Below are 12,711 nucleotides of genomic sequence, written 5' to 3'. Positions count from 1 at the left end.
AACATTCTTGTACCATTAGAATTTTTTAATTTTTCAAAATTTTGACCAACGATTCAAAATGCTGCCCACTTTCCTGTGGAAAAATATGATGTTCCAAAAATTGAAAATAATCCCCCTTTGAAACCTTTGAATTTGGTTCCCAACCAAATTCAAAGATTTCGCAGCTTCGTAGTTCTGACCTTTCAAAATTTTAAAAAATTACTGATTTATTAATAGTGTAAAAGTCATAAGAGCATTTTCTTTTTGGTGACATCAAATATACATCGGAGGAAAACTTGACGAAGCCAAAAAATTCCGTATCAGTTTCATTTTTGAATATTTCAATAACATAACACTTTTATTATTTTAATTTTTTATTTACATTTCTAAGATTAATTACATTAATTGGCCGTTATGTAGTTATTATGCTAGCTAACCTAGCTAGAAATTTTCATATTTGCAAATATTTCTGAACCTAAGTTACCATTAGACTACCATTGATGAATAGTTCACAAATCTGATATCTTATAACCAGAACTAAAGAGACGTATATGTATAAATAATAAACTTTCATTCCCAACATAATCTCAAATTTTACCGATAATATTGAAAGTTGTATTTGCAGCAATGAAAGCTAATTGTTACACTCAATAACGAAATGAACCAAATCAAACGATTAAAATAATACTTCTAGGAAGACTAACCAAAACTACGTGAACACGATTTTATAATTTAAAATAATATTTTATATTTAATACTACTTTGATATTAGGTCCCGCATGTATATCGTTTACGTACAAATTCATATTTCGGCACGTGGGGTTTACAGGAAATTCAAGACTAAGGCAATGAGAATCCTTTTATCAATTATACCAGTTTTCATAAATACTACTCAAATACCCATATTATTATAATATTAAACCGACTGTCAGACAATTTGTTTCAGAAATTGCTGCTCAATAGAATTTCCATATTCTTATATTTGCAATAAATTTCTGCCACTGGCCCAAAAGTAAATTTACCCGCGGGAACTAAATTAGAGCGAATCGAACTAAAATCTCATTTACGTGCTTTCCGAAATAATGGAATATTTTGGTTGTTTGTGCCTTTTCAGGAATCCTGGAGATTTAACAATAATAGGTTCATGTTCATGCTGTTTGCGCTGTATTACTTATTCGATCTCGACTCGGCCTTGTTATTCAGATACACAAATGAATAATTAATCTTCCCGGAATAACCGAAAAAATATAAATTCTTTAAGAAATTTATATTATTTCTTCCTCCACAGTAATAGAAATTTGCTTCAGATTTAATTTTTAGAAAAAACATTAAATAAATTACTTTTATTTTTTCTGAAAATCAGAAATAATATATTGGTTTAAGGTTGGTTGGTTAACATGTGCAACATTCTGGTTGGTTTAGTTCGTATTGAAAATAAAGCAAAGTCTGGCCGTCGATTTATTTTCATTGAGAAAATTTTAAGACGATACCAGAACTTGCCAGAACAATAATTATTAATATGTGCAATAAAGGAAATAGACTACATTTGGAACTTGTATAATGATAATAGAAAGAATGACAAACCTAGATTAGAGGTAAAATTTCTGACCGCTGCTCGAATCAGGATTCTGGTTTAATTAAATTGATTGTAGCCAAGAAAATCCTCTTCGGCAATGTCCGTATTATTTGATAGCATTTCTTCTGGTCAACTAAGTCAGACAGGGAAGGCAAGTGTTCGAAATTAATGATGCTTTTTGTTACAGGGGGCGGTTCAGGTCTAAAGATGAATTATACCTTCCAAAATTCCAGCGAGGGTTTTTTTCTCTCAACCGCTACATTTTACAATTCAGGAAACAGCTTGGATAATATATACAATAAGCTGAGAGATGATTTGAGGAACGACGAGTTTGTTGTCATAGGAATCTACGTTCCCGTATTTCTTCTTGCTCTGATAGCTAACGTTTTGTTAATCGTCATCGTAATCAAAGATCGTTACATGCAAAAGTAAGTATCGCTTTTGGAATATTTTGTGTGCATTTAATAAACTGGTTTAAATGGTTAAATAAAATGTTACTTTAGACTATAAAAGGTAAAACAATCTGTAAGTGTTTTTTAAAGAAAATGTTTCAAAATGTTTTTACAAATTTTGGTTAGTTTTATAGATTAAACAAAATAAAAGTCCAAAATTCTGTCAAAACTTTTCCCATTTAACCATTTTTGTAACTTTAATTATTTTTGCGAAGCTAGTCACAAAAATGGCTTACGCTGTATAGATCGTAATGTCCGCACCGGATGGTGGAACTAATGTAAAACGAAACATAGAAGCAAATAAAGTTATATACCCCACACATTATATATTCGAAAAACCACTTGTTCAGTGAAGTTAATGGAAAAGATAAAAATAGCATGAATTGCCAACACAAAAAGAGCCTAAATAAACAGATAAGGCACGTGCAGACTTTAGGAAAATATCCCCAATATTTTTATTTGATTTGCTTCGAATGACAGCAATGAAAACGTAGTTGTGAATTATGGTTTATAAAAAGTTTAAGTTCTTCGAGAGGTCTTGAAAATCAAAAATTACAATCTGGATTCTGTATCTGGACCGGCACCTCTCTTAAAATAACCCAATATAAAAGAATTTTTGATTCTTTGTTGTACGTGGTGGTTTGGTTATTGTGGGATAATACCTTATCTTTGTAACGAATATAAAAAAAAACGTAAAGGCAAATGTTGTAATTTTAGAATATTATACCGACACAGGAGGAATCCAGAAATTTTGTAAATAGGATTATATTATTATATATACATCCTGTGAATTCAGGTATTTTTGAATTCCCCTAAACTTTCTATGTATATTCATATATAATAAGCTAGAACTAAGACTTACCGTTTCCAGTATAGTTGAATTTTATATCAAAAGTGACGTTCCCACGTCTCAATACATCTATCAATTTCTCTGATTTGTGATATATGTGGAGTAAAATTTCTGTCCTTAACTAACACTGACTAATACATAAACAAAAAATGCCCTATATTTCCACCTTTTTTCATCACAGATACCAACAAATCTATACTTCTGAAAAGAACTCGATCATATAGCTCATATGCCGACTGGCAGTTCTAATTGCAAATTCTGACGTTGGCCCCATTAGACCTTGCGGCTTTCAACAAGCAACTTAAGCCATGTAGATACAATGCATTTTCTACATGTATTTTTTCATGTAAACAATTTTCTCCGATTTTTTTATGCTTGCACATCGGCGCAAAGCGTTAGTTTTCATAAACTCATAGGTTTAACTTCTATTGAAAATGTAAACAAAGTCAAAATCACTAAAGATAGCTGTTAAATGTCTAAATTCACTTTGAGATGCTAGATATCGCACAAGAAACATCTAAGTGAAAAAAATGTTCAAGAAGCAGCTCCTATGGACAGCACTGCAAGTCTAGTAAATATATAATTATGAAAAGTGCCAATGGACCATTGGTTTAAAAAATTGTAGGTATTGGAAAATTTTTTATATATATTAGAATATTTTATTTAGCTCTTCAAAGAAACATTGTCATTTCTCTCGTTTCTAGTATTTTGATTATGGATGTTTCTTATACACCCACAAAACATATGCATGTTAAAAACATTTTTGCCGAAAGTTTAGCCACACAATTACAAAAACAAGTTTTAAAAACGAAATAAGCAAGAGACGCATTTTGCCAACCAAAACATTGTCAGTTAAAAGTTGTTATCTGCTTTAAAAAAAACATGCAATGCAAACACAAGTTTTCCAGTGCGTGGACATTTTTATCATAAAACACGACAAAGGTACGGAGATATTGACATCAAAAATGAAAACCACAATGGCACAGGACAGAGACTGTTCCGTGACAATAGTAATTACTTAGGTCGGCGTTGCCAATTATATTCGGATTGATGTTGCGTTGTTATAAAAATTAATCAATTTTCCAGAAAAATTAAGGCAATGTGACCACTCAGTCAGTTGGGCCGCATTAATTTTTTCCATAGTAGGACCACTATATTATCTTATATGGACTCGACATCATTTTTTTAAGACTATAGCCAACTATGATTGCCATAAAATAAGAAAGTTGTATTCATTTATGAAAAAATGGAGAACTGTAGAAAAAATCTGAGTAAGCCATGCATTTGCCTTAACAAATGCCCCAATATTGTTTTTATCCGAATCCAAAAGAGCCGAAAATTAAAAAATCGAGCTCTTAACATCTAAGTCGATTTTGTTCTATCTAGCTCAGAAATAGGATTTTCCTTTTAAAACACTCCAATTGCGACCACCTTGCATATGTGATGACTTAATGCAAATTGCATAAATATTTAGGTTCTTAAATTTTTGGTATTTCATATATTTTTTTTATTTCCGGGTTTTTTTTGGGATTGCAAAAAATAATTCAAAAAATGTAAGAGGATGTAATTGACAAATAAAATGTGTGGTGCAAAAGATTTGACCATCTAGTTGCTCCTCCATTTGCACTAATTTATTGCATAAAAAAAGCCCCCCACCGAACCACAAATAAATTTATTAAATTATCATCACATGTTAATAACAAGGAAATAATCTTCTCTTTAAATAGCTATTATCGTGAGGTTTTGCTTTCAATGCCATCTCTATTCCACCCCTCGTGTTGTGGTGGTGTTAAGAATCTGATATCAAAAGTGGTTTTTCTCCAAGTAATGGTAGAAACTGTCATGCCGATCCAGAGATTGATGAGTTTCGTTCACAGACGACTGAAATATATGCGTTAAAAGAGATAACAAATTTTCTAGGGAACAAAAAATAATACGCCTGAGAGGAATCGGAGCGTTAACCCCTTGAGTCATACTTCGAACTACAGAATTCAATCTCGACTGAAATTTAATAAAGATGGATTGTATAATAAAAAAAGTAAGCAACTCGTTATTTTCACAATAACTTGACATTTGCAGATCTTTGTTTAAGAGAATATAATGTATTGTATTTAATGTATGTCATAGTGCCTCGGTTGTTTCTAAGAAAACTCGCTGACATATCCCCAATCGTCCAGTGAACTTTTTCAAAGTTTAACTGAAACTGAACTCGGATAACTAACTCTGTGAAAGTTAAAGGATGTGAGTCGCGGTAAAGATTGTTTGCTTGCTTATAGATTTCTATAGGTTCTTGAATTTTTCTTTGGTAGAAGAATTGATTACATGGAAGAATTTTAGTTTTATCCATTAAGATTTGATGGCCGGTTTCATGTTTGTATTAGGCAACTGATGATATCGTAGTCTTAAGTCCCTTTGATGTTCTTTGAGTGTTTTTGTTTTTTTTACACTGTCTCTCCAATGTATTCTTTGCCGCATATGCATGGAATACTGTAAACGCCTGGCATCTCCTGAAATTTCGTCGTTGACGGATCGAAGACGTTGAGAGATTTTTGGACAAGTAGTAAATCCGGTTTTAACTTGATGTTTTGAATGTGAGGAAGGACAACAATGGCAAGTGTGTGGATGGTTGTGACGAAGTGCATTTTGTGATGGAACGCTTAATATCTCTAATGTCCAAATTATTAGAGAGAATACTAGAAGTAATGTGTAGTGTAAGATTCGGTGACTCCGTTTGATACAGTTTTAAAGGCCCTGTCAACAAGGGAGTTTGTAACCGATGAATTTGTATCGGATGGTGATGTGCCAGTGCATTAAGATATCAGTTTGTGTGCGTAGGTCTGTCTTCTGTTAATAAAAATATCTAAGAATGGGAAATAATTATTAGTTTCTTGACCATAATTATCCATAATTTTAATTTTGGATGAAAGGTGTCGAGGGCTTTCTTCTCAAATATATTCGCGATCATAATGGAAAACCCATACCTGTTTCTGACGTTTCTTCACAAATTTTGATATATCTGAAATAATGTTGAGTGTTTCGGGAATAGGGAATTTTTGTTTACAGAAAACATACGCACACGAACCGATACCTTAACGCATTGTCACATCATTAATAAAACTATATCAACCCACGTCACTGAACCAAAAATTAGAACACCTTACATCCGTTCTTTTCTCTAATAATTTCTACATTAAACATATTAAGCCTTCGATCGCAAAATACACTTCACCACAACCTTCCAAAAAAATGAGTCCGAGAGCAAGAAATATAACGTTGACACCAGATATACCACTTGTCCAAAAATATCTCATCCTCGAACCGTCAAAGACAAAATTTCAGGCATATGCGGAGAGACAGGACGAATACTATCAACTAGCCTCAAAGAACATGACGGCACCATAACACTCAGCTAATACATACATTTTGATATAAACAACCAAGATTTTTTTCTACTCCCGTCTGTAAAGTGCCTAATTACACACCGATCTAGCGCGCGGGAAGCGTCACTTAACTACGTCAATTTCGTTTCCCACGAATCCGAGATACTTCGGACATTTCCGGGATTATACCACACGGGTTTGAAAGCAATCAGATGTTTTCGGAGATATTTCCCACGCCTTGAATTTTGACCTTTGTCAATTGTGAGAATCATGTCAGTGAATGTATTCGTGTTGTTTTGCGAAAATGTACCCAAAAACTAACGGTTGTTGAAGAAGTATAGTATGCAAGACGTTGCGCAAACTTTTTAAGTAGCTCGTTTATTAAACACTCGCTCCGAAGCGTTCCGGTCGTGTCACATAAACTCGTGAGTCAAATGCCGTTTATCACACTTGTTGCCTAATATGTTATTAACAGTTAACGGTAATACAAATAAATTCAAAATTTTGAACAGGAGAGTCGTTACATTTAAAATAATGAATACGAGTAGTTTCAAATGTTAGTCCATTATCGTGTTTGTGGTACTTTATGGTACTTGCGGGTTTACAATGGTTTGAGACTTCATCTATCCAGCGGATTGAGACCCTGCAAAACTTTTGTCACAGTAATTGTAGTGACGCGAGTATCGCATTTAGCTAATATAATGCGAATATTATTCGTCGTGATTTTTTGGAGTCATCCTATACGAAAATTTGTTAATAATTTTTAAAATTTTATTCCGAAAAACTCACCCGATTTGGCCTGACAATTTGGTCAGTCCTCCCCGTAATAAAATAAACATACGTGCGCTCCAACACCAATATTAGAACCTTCCTGCCATCTTGCAAATGGAAAAGGACGTCCACTATTCTGAAACAATTTGTACGGAAATCGACGCGACGCGGTCGGAAACGAGAAATTTTCGGATCAAGTTTTATTACATCCCTTGGGATTTAATATAAGACCTATACTGACGGCAATTTATCTAAAGTGCCCTTCTCGTTGCCGAACCGATACATAAGTAAATCATCATTAGACCCAACGACCACGAAGAAAATTTTCGCTTGAACGTCCTTCCTTCAGTTTCTGCATGACTAGCTAAACACAACAAGCTAAAACAAAAACTGGATATAATTGCCACAGTATATGAAGTTCAACATATTCTCATCTCCCATGCACTCCATCATGGTCCGCAAGAGACATTTTGTTCATCTAGTGTTTGAGGTTTGGTCTGTTCATCCATAACAGGGTCGCAATTATGGGTTTCTTGGTCTTCTAGTTTGGTCTGCTCTTCCTTTAGTGATTTAATGGAAGCCAAACAATATTTTTGTCTCTACTATTACTCGCTGTACCCTATGAATTAAAGCCTTACAAGGTATATTTATTTTATTTTAAGAACGAATTGAACTGGTATGGTTATACTTTATTCACCGCAATCAATCAAATGGTTAAAATATATCTAACACAAAGGATATAACAGCCAATTAACTCGAAAATTTTCATCGGCAGCTGTTTATAATGTTTATTGAAATATTTTATGACTTAATAAATAAATAAAGTTATTTCTTTCGTTTTGGAAAACCTCGATATTTGTTCAACAAACCTTAACTTTAACTTGCGTAATGCTTTTATCCTTTATTCTTGGTGGCAAAAACAAACACTTGATTAAATTTGTTTGATTTAAAAGAAAACAATAAAACCTTCCCATTTAATATAGTTTAGGATTTCTTTTTTCAGTTTTTGGAATCAAAATTTCATTATATTAATTATTCTTATTTTTAGATAAGCGTATCTACCGTATCTACATATTTTTTGAATCAATAGTAGAATTTTCTTTTCTACGATTTGAATTCTTATTCCAATCACGTTTCCCGCTTCACACTCCTAAAATTACAAATTTAACTTCAAAAAGATGATTTAATCAGATAGTTTACGGAAATAAAAACTGTTTGTTACTACTTCATCACAGTATACCAGAAAAAAATATGTAAAATATGAATTAATTCTTTCTATCATTTTTATTATATGAACTAATTGATTTTCATTTTCTCTTTTAAACATCTCATTTAATCAATTTTGATTTCTATATTTGAAGTTAATAATACCACATGACAAAAAAATATGCTTTTCGCTAATGCGCAACAAATTCCCTTATTTTATATTATTATGGATTTACAAACCATGCAGAGGTTTTAATCAAGAATATCTTTTGTGAAATCTAAGACCGAATATATGACAAACTCTGCCTTCATTTGTGAAAAACTTTTTGTGACGCACTGGATTTAACGTAGGCTGAAACACACATCCAACTGCTAAAAAACACACCATAACACGTCTTTTTCCGAAAAATACCTGTTGTAACAACATGTGCGTCGGTGCTGAATTTTTCATCTAAAAAAATAATTCTAAGCCAATTTTAGTCACGTGGAAATATGGAATATTCGGAACATTTTGATTTTTGTTTCTTCGAAGCTTTTATCTAAAACGCCTTGTTCATCACTGTCCCTACTTAATTTATTGAACTTTAAACGCCGAAATTCCTCAGTCGGAAGCTTAATAAATCAGACGAACAAGTGGATAAACCGACAAAGGATATTCCAGATTTCCATAAATGTAAATGAAGGTAAATCGATGAAAAAAAATGCACAGTTCCGTCTTAAAGAATCGACACCGTTCTTTTTAGTAAAAGTTTTACAATAGAACGCGGGGATAATTTATCACTTCTAACAACAAGGCCGCGTCTATATCATTTTCTCATGAGAGTTTTCAGAGATATGCTTAATTGAATTCTATGCACAGATTTTCGTGTTTATCCAACGGAATTACGAAGTGAAACTTGACGTACTATTAATTATATGCGTGTCTTGCATAGCGAAGTCGACTTATAATAGCAGAAAAAACAAAGTAGCTGTCAAAATTTGGGGTCAACCCCTTTCGAAACAAATACAATATAAGGTGTGTTGCAACTAAAGCGACATAATTAAAAGTATTTTTTCTATCACCATCGCTAATTCATAAGCTACACAATCGATTTGGTTTTAAAAAATCTTTAAGCTCAAGAAGTTTATCAAACAGCACGAATACATTCACTGAGTGACATACGAGGGCAGCGCCAAAATTTCCCGGCCTGAATATGAAAGAAAGAAAGTAGAGTAACATTTTTTTATTATTTTTCAATATAATTCCCCCTAACTTCAATACACTTATTACATCTCTTTATTAACAACTCAATCCCTTTAAAAAAATATTCTTTTGGTTTGTCTGCAAAATAAGCTAAAACAGCCTCTTTTAACTCAACTTCGTCGTTAAACCGCCGTCCACGTAAGTCCTTTTTCAAATATCCAAACAAATAATAGTCGTTGGGGACCATATCTGGACTATAGGGAGGATGATCTATCTGTTGGAACCCATGCAACACCAGCAGTATGGACAGGTGCATTATCGTACAAAAGACGCAGGCATCTGGTCAGTTTTCCTCGACGTTTCACACGTATGTAGTCTCGGAATTTATATAATAATCGTGGCCATCACCTTTTTTGTTGACTGGCAGACTCTGAATTTTCTTGGAGGTGCTTTACGCTTACGTTGCTACTCCATTGATTCTTTTTTCGATAGAGGGACATAATAGAGAGCCATAGTTTCATCACCCGTCACAATAGTTTCTATCACAGGCTTCGATTTCGACCCACAGAGTTCCAAAAAAGACCGCGCACACTGGACACGGCGTTGTTTTTGAATAGCCGAAAGGTTTTTAGGAACCCATCTTGCACTAACCTTATGCATGCCTAAATGATCATGCAGGATTCGACGAACACTTGTATCAGAAACCTTAGTAATTTCCGAAATTTCCTTGACCTTTAAACGTCGATCACTCAATACACAATCGCAACAATATTTTCCGTTATGACCTCCACTGGTCGACCAGTTCTTAAATCATCTTCAAGGGACTCTTGCCCCATTCGAAAACGTTTTGCCCATTCTTTCACTACAGAATGCGAAGGAGAACTTTGGCCGTACACACCATCCAGCCTTTCTTTAATAATTTTAGGTGCTAACCCTTCTTTTGTCAAAAACTTTATGACTGCCCTATACTCAATTTGCGTTATTTGCGACATTTTTTCGGACACGTCTTGTTTAAAATGCTGTCAATAAAAATCTATTTCACGTAAAACTTCTTTTTTTTTTCGCAGCCTACTAAGATATCTATTTAAAAGAAGACAAAGTTGTATCGTGATACTGGAGCTGCATCAATGTCAGGCCGGGAACATTTGGCGCTAACCTCGTATAACGTACCATGACTAAAATATACCGAAAACATCCGATCGCTCCAAAACCAATGACTAAAGAACTGGAAACTCCCGGGATAATATTTAACGGAGTCTTGACCAACGCATAATTGAATATTTGAGAGTAAGGAACGGAAAAAATTATTTATTATTATTATCAACAAAGTCAAGACGTTTTTACGAGCTTTCATGGGTAACGACACTGACGTCTTAAAGATATTGAAAAATAAATAAGTATATGCCAAGTGTTTGCGAGATTGAACTTTAATTAGAACGAAAACAAAAATTATATTCTAAAAAAATTTATTAGTATATGCACCTACCGCAGGCGAAGACGAAACACACGACGTAAACGGTTTGTTTAATGCAAATGCGTTTCAAAGAGGTAGTGAAAATTATGGGGTAAGATGTTCTTGTGGGGCGTGTGATTTCATACGTAACTTATGTAATATATAATAAATAACTAATACACGGTTACTCACGCCATATGGCACAGAATATTGAAGCCAAAATTCAAGGTTTTCGAAAAGTAAAGTCCATTTATAATTATTCTCTAAAATTGCTTTCATATTTATATACATATAATTAATATTTTTTATATAGAACTTCCTTTACGTTAAAGGTTCTTTTACATTATTTGATTTTTGTCAAAATGTTATCTAATTTTAATTTCTCAAATACATAAGAAATGTTTAAATAATGCGAGCGAAATTTACAGTGGAGTGTAAAAATAAACCATATTGTATATCCCAACTATAAAAAAGTTCCCATCTTCTACAGAACGACCAAAAATTTGTCCTAATCTAATAACAATTTTAAATGGCTAAAAACATCATAACTCATCATGACTTTGATATATTGTAGCTCGTTCGTATGAAATTTCGAAATGTCATGTAATTTGTTAAGGCTGTCAGTTTTATCTTATTTAGCTATAGGGCCATTATTTTTTGTAATACAACTTCCTGTATTGTTAAACATTAGATCATGGATAGCTTCAAGTAGATATAGCTCCGTCTCATTATTATCGCGAAGTTCCACAATTGTTATATGCCAATTTTGAAAATTGGCCCCAAATCTCCAGACATAACACCACTAGACTTACTAGACTTCTTTTTATGGGGGGATACATAAAATGAATTGCCTACAACACGCTTTCAACCACACGAAATTGCGTATGAGTGAAGCTTTTAACACAGTAACGCCGCAAATATGGTCCAGAGTTAGCTACAGCTTCAAGAATAGAACATATAAGTGTTTGGAATTTTATTGTAAACATATGCCTATATTTTTAATTTACCTTTAGTTAGTTGTCATTATAGTTTAAATAATCAAATTTTTCAAGTTTCATAATTTTTAAAAAATCTTATACATTATAATTGTTATTAACCCCGTTACTGTTTTTAGTACCTACCTAGTTATTACAGGCGTTGAATTTTAAACATTCCACAAATTGTAACTCTTACCAGTGTAATTATTAATAATAAAATTTAAACCAAGTCGTGATAAAGTATGGAAGAAAGTGATGAATGCAGTCATATCTAAATTAATAGACCATAAAATAACTAAATACCATAGGTACCTAGATACAATAAAACATTTATTTGGATTACATCAAAAACATAAATTCATTCATTCAAGATTATTCAAAATGAACTATTCGATAGGTAATTAAAAATCATATTCCTTGGCATATTAAAAAAATATGGGCGTTCTATTTAATTAAAACTTATAGCCATATAAAGTTGTTAGTTTAGAATATATTTTTCAGAGCTTAACAGAAATTGGTGAAAGGCCTGAGTCGCGGTTAACATTGTTTGGTTAATTAGAGATTTCTATGGATTCCCGGATTTTTTTTTGGTAGAAGAATAGATTACATGCATGAAATTTAATTTTATCGAATAAGAATTGATGACCGGTTTTATAATTGTGTTTGGCAGCTGCAATCCTTCAAAAATTATATAATAATGCAACTGAAGAGTATTAAATGGGCTGTAATCTTGACGAATTGAATCACATTAACATTAGAAATTAAAAGGGGTCGCACACAGGCGAATTTGATCAAAATGCTGGCCAATATTATTTATCTTAAAAAAATATCTAAAAATGATGAATAATGAATTTATTTAAGAAAAGTATAAATTTTAATGATAA

At 32.8% G+C, this 12,711-nt stretch overlaps 1 protein-coding gene across 2 annotated transcripts in view; it reads left to right on the top strand.

Moving 5' to 3' along the window:
• The window catches only part of LOC132702078 (QRFP-like peptide receptor), a 143,509-nt gene that overhangs the window by 86,559 nt on the left and 44,239 nt on the right, over positions 1 to 12,711 (top strand). For both annotated transcript variants that reach the window (XM_060670498.1, XM_060670506.1), the window contains exon 2: positions 1,743 to 1,983. In XM_060670498.1, coding sequence (XP_060526481.1) covers positions 1,763 to 1,983 — 221 coding nt within the window. In that variant the 5' untranslated portion in view covers positions 1,743 to 1,762. The remainder of the gene's footprint in view (positions 1 to 1,742; positions 1,984 to 12,711) is intronic.

This window comes from Cylas formicarius, unplaced genomic scaffold (assembly GCF_029955315.1).
Source record: "Cylas formicarius isolate icCylForm1 unplaced genomic scaffold, icCylForm1.1 PGA_scaffold_10__41_contigs__length_53128322, whole genome shotgun sequence".
Classification (NCBI taxonomy): domain Eukaryota; kingdom Metazoa; phylum Arthropoda; class Insecta; order Coleoptera; family Brentidae; genus Cylas; species Cylas formicarius.
This window is presented reverse-complemented; position numbering and strand designations above follow the sequence as displayed.